This window comes from Cucurbita moschata, unplaced genomic scaffold (genome assembly GCF_002738365.1).
Source record: "Cucurbita moschata cultivar Rifu unplaced genomic scaffold, Cmos_1.0 Cmo_Scf00023, whole genome shotgun sequence".
Taxonomy (NCBI): domain Eukaryota; kingdom Viridiplantae; phylum Streptophyta; class Magnoliopsida; order Cucurbitales; family Cucurbitaceae; genus Cucurbita; species Cucurbita moschata.
In genome coordinates this window covers 176,967-185,257 of record NW_019268539.1, presented here as the reverse complement: position 1 = coordinate 185,257, position 8,291 = coordinate 176,967, and the positions used below count along the sequence as shown (strand labels likewise).

Below are 8,291 nucleotides of genomic sequence, written 5' to 3'. Positions count from 1 at the left end.
AAAAAAAAAAAAAAAAAAAAAAAAAAAAAAAAAAAAAAAAAACAAAACAAAACAAAACAACAAAAAAGAAGAAAAAGAAAATGATGGGAGATAGGTAGAATTTGGAGATTGTTATTTTTGGGAGAGCCTAGGCCTTTGCCTCAAATTGCCTGGGTGTGGTAAGTTATGCTTTCTAAAAAAGTGTATAATGCATCATAACTTATATAACTTTGCTTTTATCTATTAATTTTTCTTTAGCTACAAATTTTTTATTATATTTCAAAAAAGTGTATCATGTATTAAAACTTAATACAAAAGGTGCGACTTTGGTTGGGGCATAGTGACTCATAATATTCCTCTCTCTCCTTCTCTCTTCTACGTCCTCTCTCGTGAAATATTTGAGTACCTACTCACTGAAATCTCTAAAAAAGTAATTGAGTTGAGACTAGTTTGATGAAAGCAGAAGAAGAAAGTTAACATAGACCATAAAGTGTCTCATTAACGAAACTATTTGAGTACCTACTCACTGAAATCTCTAAAAAAGTAATTGAGTTGAGACTAGTTTGATGAAAGCAGAAGAAGGGGTTAACATAGTCTTTCTTTGGCCTTGTTAGAATGCCTTCCTAAACCCCCGTTGTGTGCAACGAAGAGAGATAGGAGAATCAAAGTTCAAAGATTTTGAATCTTAACACGTTGGTGGTAGATAGGCAGTCTAATTTTCAAGGGTTGGGTGATTCGGAGGTTGAAGCCATGTTGGACTTCGTCTTTGATGTTCATTCAATGATTATTATAGAAAAATTGGGTGGGGAGGTGGCTTGGTTTACTTTTAAAGACTTGTTGGAGAATCATCAAGCCCTTTTGTAACCATCTACCAGTGGGCATTTGTGGGGATAAGAGGGAGGTAGAGGCATTCGTGTAATGCTCGAAGTTTCAAGTAAGAGATTTTTTTTTTTTTTTTTTTCAATTCATAGGTGGGATTTTAAACTGGTTGGTGAGGGGAGAAGATAGTCATTCTTGGGAAGATGGATAATAATGCTCGATATTCCTTCCTTCTTTAGAACAAGATGGATAACAATGCTCGATATTCCGTCTTTAGAACAAAGGGTTTTATGTCCTCTCTCGCTGGGTATCGTGGAGGTTTTGCTGAGGAAGATGAATTGGTTGGAGAAGATTCTTGGTTCTATCATGAGGCATTTAGAGCAAAGGAGAACAAGAATGTGTTCATTCCAATGAGTTTCTGTCCATCATTGGGTCTCCATTCTGGTGAGATGAGTGGTTGGCCAGATTTTATGGGGTAAAGCCATCAAAGGCACATTAGAGATTGTTGAAGGTAGGAAGACGGAGTGTACATACAAGGAATTTGGAGGCTAGAATCAATGGTGGGCTAAGCCTAAAGAGAGTTAAATGGGTCGTTGACCAATTTTGGGGCATTGCGATCCAAGTGGGAGTTCGTTAAATAAATGAGGTCAACGACTTAGGTGGATGATGGCCCAAATGGGCCTATGTCTTAATTGTAAGAAAAAAGGCAGAAAGGGGAAGCAAAACAAAATTGTGCGGTTGGGGAGCTTGGTAGTCCAAGAAGTTGCAAGCTGAAGGCGAAATGGAGTATGGGAGGGCCTTATGTTGTTGCGCTTTTGATTGATAGTTTACCTTCATTCAAGAGAATTAATCCTTCCCCTACCATCAATTTGAGCCGTTGGGTTCTGTGTAGGGAAGCCCATGACTGGGGTGTGTGTTGATGGGTGTTTTGAGGGAGTTGATGGGTCTCCTAATTTCGGGCCTAGAGTGAACTGTATAGGGTGTTCAAATGAAGATGGGAGGTTCCGTCTATCCCATTACGAGCCTCGCAAGGGTGTTGATCGGCAGGTAGGTCTGGATGGTTTTCTGGATAACGATGTGGGCAATGGATATCCAGTTGGTTTGGTCTGTTCTGAATATTACTTTTTTGATCCTTTGATAGTTAGTTATTCAAAGGACAAATTGTTTTTTTTTTTTTATCTTCTCCAATGTAGAAGGGATTATGACCTTTCTATCATTGGTTCTTTGTTTGAGCTAGACCAACAACCCACGTTAGTTAGGATTCCCATGTGATTGGGTAGTAAGTGCCACGGTTATGGAAATTCCTCTAAGGGTCTGCTCAAACAGAATAAGCATTGATTGGAATGGGGTATCCTCAATCATTGAGATCCCTCTCCAATTGATCCTCAAGTCAACACTAAAGGTCCGACCACTCATATTTGCTATGCTTCTTTTAAGTATTTGCTTCCATTTTTAAGTGAACGAGGGGGGCGGGTTGGTGTTCTTGGCCTTTCCCTTTTCTTTGTCGTTGGGGTGGGTCAGATCAGGTGTTTGCCTTACTCGTTTTGTTGTTTATTTCTCAATTCTTTCACAATTTCTTGTGGTGTTGTACCTCATCCAATGATTTTGTTTTTTGGGGAGAAAAGTTCGATGCATGCTACTTGGCTCAGTGTTGAGAGTAAATGTGGATTAGTGGGGGAGTTCAACCATTGGCCATTGCATGAGAGACCCTTTTGTCATGTCTAACCCTAGGGTTTTCTGACGTGTTGTTTAATGGGGGTTGTTTAGGCCATTGGTCATCCATGTTTTCTCTTTTAGTCCAGTTGGCACGCAAGCGACTACGATCCAAGGTAAGCCCTTGGATAATTCCTTGGTGGCCGAGGTCTCTCCTCTCGTTGAGGGGGCCTTGGGGAGAGTCGTGTGGAATTTCTTAAGTTGACTTCTAGAGTACGTCTGTAAAGCAAAAACTTCTAGTAAACCAAGTGGGGAGGGAATAGAGGGAGATGAGCTAAAAATATAAAATGCTCCCTCAATTATGAGAGCCGGTGAGTTTACTCAAAAGTGAGGATTCAGGTAGGGATAAAAGGTGATTGGTGAAGGAGGTTATCTCTCGTAAGGTATCATTATTTTGGTAGATTCTAAGCAGGGGAGTTGTTGTCGAGAGTAATGAAGAGTATATAGGGAAAAAGAAAGATGGGGTGGGTATGTTTTGAATCCTTGGGAGCCTGGGGTGGTATTCTAAGCGGGTTAGTTGCTCTTTGTTTGAGCCCCTTTAGTTATTGGGAGATTCACATGGTCTAATATTAGGTACTGAAGTCGAATCGGCTGGTTGTAATGTGAGGGAAAGAATTGAGGTATTGTTGATTAAATGGCCCTGGCGACTTTGTCATCAACCAGACACCTCAACACAAGGTTATGTTAGTAAGTTTGGGTCTCGCTGTGGGGGTTGAAGGCACCTCCTAAAACCCTTGGAAAGTTATCTAGGCTAAGTTTCCTTTTCTTTTCTTGTTTATTCGTAATGTGGTGGGGGATGGGACAGAGATTTATTTTTTTAGAGGATAAATGGTTGGTTAATAGATCCCTATGCTCCTTGTTTCTCGTTTATACCTGTTGTCCTCTACTAGGAATCATTAAGTGGCCTTGATCCTTTCTTAGGTGAAGTCTTCAACTTCTTCTTTGAGGTTATGTCATCTGTTGACCACGAAACAAAGGATGCCTTGGCTCTTTTATCTCTGTGGGGATTTTGTCCAAGAGAGAGATTTTTGGCTTTGGAAGGACATTGTCTGCTCCTCTTTCTCCTGTTTCTTGATTTATACCTCCCTAGATAGTGATTCTATTGTCTCCTCTGTATGAAGGGTGGAAATTCCAAACAAAGTTAATTTTTTTGTATGGTAGGTTTTGCACGGAAGAGTTAACACCTTTGATTAGATTTGGGTAGAGGGTCCTTTTTGGTTGGGTTGCATTGTTCTATTCTTTCCAAGGAGGCGGTTGAAGACCTTACTCATATCCTTTGGAGTTGTGATTATGCTCGAGCTGATTGGTGTGGCTTCTTCGAGATGTTTGGCTATAGCTTCATTAGCTCTCACATGGGCAGGGAGACAATTGAGGATCTTCTCCTTCATCACCTTTTTGTGGGAAAATGTTTTTTTTTTCCACCTATTTGTGCTTTTTTGTGTGGTTTGTTGGGCAAGAGAAATCAATACAATCTCCATGGGTGAGAGAGATCATTCAAAGTTTTTTGGTCCATTGTTATTTTCTTTGTTTCTTTTTAGACATTGGTGTATAGGTCATTTTGTAATTACCCGCTAGGTCTCATTTTACTTGATTTGAGCCCCTTCTTTTATATGACTCCTCTTTGTGATTTTTTCGTTTTTTGTATGCCCGTATTTTCTTGAGGAAAATCTGATTTTTTTCATTGAAAAAATCATAACTTATATAACCTTGCTTCCATCAATTAATTGAATTTAGCTACAATTTCGTTGTTATACTTCAACGTCGAAGTGTGTACCCTTGATGGCTGCACCAAACTTAATTCAAGTTTTGTCAATGGTATATTTTGCAGGTAATTCCAGCCGCCTTCCAGAATTAGGTTCTGATCAAGCCCTCAAACTAAAGCAACTTACTGTCCTTACATTGGCTGAGACAAACAAGGTGTTCTTGCTCCCCACTCAATCACGTTTCTTTAACCCACTTGAAGATATATCTGGCTGATTTAAAATAGTTTGTCGTTCTGTTCTGCTTCACCTTTCCGGATCTAACAACTTGTTGGATTTGATGTTACAACATATGGTTCATGGCCTATGGTTGTTTCCCTGAGAACCAGCCAATAAGCTGGATTTAGTGGTGCAGTAGTCTGTGGGTATATTGAATTCTGGTAGTTTATAAGGTTCTGGAAAAACGTTAATTGGGAAAATTATTTTGAAATCTGAGAACTAATTATTATTAAAAATAATTTTTAGAGGGGGTTCTGGGCTCTTTGAAGCCTAATCACGAGCATCAGTGAACTAAGGTGTATTATATTTAAGCAACAGTAAATAATTTGATTCATAAAATAATAATATTTTGAACTACGAGGTAAAAAGAAAAAGAAAAATGTGGCCTTTGTTTTTTTTTTTATTAAAAAAAAAAGAAAAAAGAAACAACGTTTCATTCATAAATGAAAAGGAAGGGTCTGTCGTTGATTTTTCCTATAATGGTTGGATTAGCTTAAAAAAACATCATCTTATATTGAGAAGAATCTCTGAAGACCTTTTAATGTAAAACTGTATACAAAGAATCATTTCGTTCGGTGTTTTCGAGGATGATCTTTGTTGTATGAAACATGGATCTGGATAGTTTCTTATGAAATTCTTGTTTTCTTTCAGTCTTTCTTTCGCAGCTAACTGTTAGTATATACTCAAATATTGTTTCATTTCTCATAGGTTTCTTATAAAAGCTTTTAGTTGATGATGAGATGTAGATTCCTGGCATTCACCGTTAAATTATTTCTCTATTCTGACTATTGATTTCATTCCCAGGTGTTAGCCTATGACCAACTAATGCAGGAATTAGATGTTACAAATGTACGAGAACTGGAGGATTTTCTTATTAATGAATGCATGTATGCGGTATGTTCTACTGTCTGTACGTAATTGATTCTTCTTACTAGTGTAGTATTAGGATACCTGAACCAATGTGGACTTATTGATTCTTCTTGCCAGTATTATGATATTAGTACCAATCCGTACTTCATTGCTTCTTCTTACCAATATTAGGAATGTCAGGACCTGGAAAAGAAATTCTTGAATCTAATAACCCATACATATGCTCGATCAACTTTCTTTTTATCTTGCTCTGTTTGTCTGCATTTGTACTAGAATACACATTTTTAAATATATATTACTTATCTTAAAATAAGATATATATTATTTTAATTTAAAGTTGAGGCATTTATATCTTAACATGAAAACAAGTTTGATATAATTTACCCTAATTTTGTTTCCTTATATTTCTGTTTTGGTCTGATTTTCGGAAGTGAATACATAGAAAAAAGGTTATATAAACACAATTGTATGCATTATGCTTACAAATGTTGTCACGTATTTATAAGTATTTGATACATGTCCAACAAATATGGACAACACTCGTAACATTGCCATTTTGTCATTTACGTGAAAATTTAGAGGGTTTAATACCAGATAAATTCTGGGAAGTCCAAAACCCTCAGGCTCAGTGGCTCTTTGCACCTACTGCTATCTTAGGATTGGGACTCGCCTCTTGAATGGGTTTTGCATAACTTGCTAAACATTAAGATTTTTAATTAATTGATTTGTTTACTGATTTTTTGGGAGGGAAGATGAGCAATGTCCAATGCCCTTGATACATCATGGACAAGGAGTGTATTTTCTCTGAAATTTTTCATATTTGCTTTCAGGGAATAGTCAGAGGAAAGTTGGATCAGTTGCGAAGGTGCTTTGAGGTCTGTGTTTGCTTTGTAGCCCTGATCTCAGCATATGGGCTTTCGAAATTGTGTTCATTGATGTCCTAATATGAACACGCAGGTCCAATTTGCTGCCGGTAGAGATTTGAGACCTGGGCAACTTGGGGGCATGATACGAACACTATCAAATTGGTAAATTTACTTGTTTTAAGTTTCATGGGGGCCAGGTTCTTTTAAGAAAGCACTTGTGAGCAAGAAGTTATTGTGTATGCAAGGAACGATTAATTGTGGCATTACCAAGTTTTATCCTAAATTGCTGAGATACTGGTTCTTTTGCAACCTCAAGTATCAATTATTCTACTATTGTTTGCTACTTCATTTCACATTTTTTTAATTATTTGTATTTTCATAGTTCCATGTGTGCATGTTTGTATTTATTTATTTATTTTATTAGTTGATTTTTCAAATTTTTTCACCCTTGTCTTGTTGCTGTTTTTTGCTGGGTGCCACATCTATTTGCAACCTAACAATTTCTATGTGTATCTAGGTTGACTACATCAGACAATTTGTTGGTCTCAATTCAAGATAAGATAAAATGGGCCGATAATATGAGTGAATTGGACAAGAAACACAGAAAGGATGTTGAAGATAGGGTGGAAGAAGTAAAGAAGTCACTTTCCATGAAGGTCAGTTGAAATAAGTATTGTCTTAATTGCTGTGATGGTTGTTTACTTTTCGTTTTATGGAAGACCAATATTTATTGAGAAAATAATATACAAGGATAGGATGGAAGAAGTAAAGGAGTCACTTTCTTTGAAGGTCAGTTGAAATACGTTTTGTCTCATTGTTTTGATGGTTGAATACTTCTCCTACCAATTATTTATTGAGAAAATTATTTTACGAGGATAATGTGAGCAGTTCTCTTAGAACTAACATAAAAAATAATAATAATAATAATAATAATAATAATAATAAATAAGAACGTTGATAAAACCCAACTGATATAGATGGAAGCGAAGGTAATCTAATTTAATCTGAAATTTTGATAATTGTTATCTGTCCATCAAAAAGTGTAGAAAACGCACCCTATCAAACTCTGCATTCATCTTATTTGTTTTTTAGAATGTGCTTGTTTTTTCTCTGTTTAGCCTTCGCTTCTTTCCTATGGTGGTTTGAAACGAAAGCTAAACAAGCCTCCATTTTTTGGGAATATGGTTTGAAACGAAGGCCTATCAATGCAGAAATTCTTAATCAAGGTTATCAAAGAATGTTCTTATGTTGTTTCTGAGATTTTATTCTTTATACATTGAAATTGCCGTTGCTGGTGTACAAACAAGTCAGATTTTATTAATGTTAACATCTAGTCCATGTCCTATTTCCTCTGAATCTTCAGTGGCTAAAGTATTGAAATAAAATGCGCTGACTCTTCACTCGAATACTGGGATATATTAGTCGATGTGTCTTACTTACATTGTGGCAGAAGTTACAAACTGTGAGCAGGCCAACATTGACATCCGAGAGCATGAGGAGATCTACTCTGAACCTGGTGGAGTAATGGACTACGAAGAAGATCGAAGTCGACCAAAGAGGTAATATTTAACCTTCTTATGCTGCATTCAAGAAATGTTAGAATGTTTAACACAATTAGTGTCATACTATTGAATGGGAGGGTTGTTTCTATTTCATGTCTGGAGATCGGCCATTAATTTCTTTAGTTTAAAACATTTTGTTCGAGATCAGCTCACTAAAAAACTTACCCCCGTTAACACAGGAGTCCGTTAAACATAAAACTGAAAATTCAATGACCTATTAAAAACTTCTTTGAATGTGGGGACTAAATAAATATAATTTTAAAAAATAACATTAATAAAAAGCTTTCTGAAGTAGGAAACTAATATACATGCTCCAAAAAGTTTGGAGATGAGAGTAAGAATTGTTGGGTGGCTCTAATATTTGCCTAAATTTTACCGTACAGGAGACGACATCCAATTTCATAGAGATGTGCATGTGGGAGTTGAAGAACAACCTCTTGTAAGATGGATGTCTAAACAACTGCCTGATTTTTGTTCCTGGCAAAAAAAAAAAAAAAAAAAAA

The 8,291-nt window shown here is 36.6% G+C and overlaps 1 protein-coding gene across 4 annotated transcripts in view; it reads left to right on the top strand.

Moving 5' to 3' along the window:
* Positions 1 to 8,291, top strand: part of LOC111460081 (COP9 signalosome complex subunit 7-like) — a 13,521-nt gene extending 5,230 nt beyond the window's left edge. The window contains exons 3-10 of one of the 4 annotated variants that reach the window (XM_023103168.1): positions 4,340 to 4,428; positions 5,295 to 5,384; positions 6,191 to 6,235; positions 6,318 to 6,388; positions 6,744 to 6,882; positions 6,982 to 7,015; positions 7,680 to 7,785; positions 8,172 to 8,291. In XM_023103168.1, the coding sequence (XP_022958936.1) occupies positions 4,340 to 4,428; positions 5,295 to 5,384; positions 6,191 to 6,235; positions 6,318 to 6,388; positions 6,744 to 6,882; positions 6,982 to 7,015; positions 7,680 to 7,785; positions 8,172 to 8,193 (596 nt within the window). In that variant the 3' untranslated portion in view covers positions 8,194 to 8,291. Of the gene's footprint in view, positions 1 to 4,339; positions 4,429 to 5,294; positions 5,385 to 6,190; positions 6,236 to 6,317; positions 6,389 to 6,743; positions 6,883 to 6,981; positions 7,016 to 7,676; positions 7,786 to 8,171 lie in introns of all 4 variants that reach the window. The other 3 variants (XM_023103169.1, XM_023103172.1, XM_023103170.1) reach the window with 3 other exon arrangements.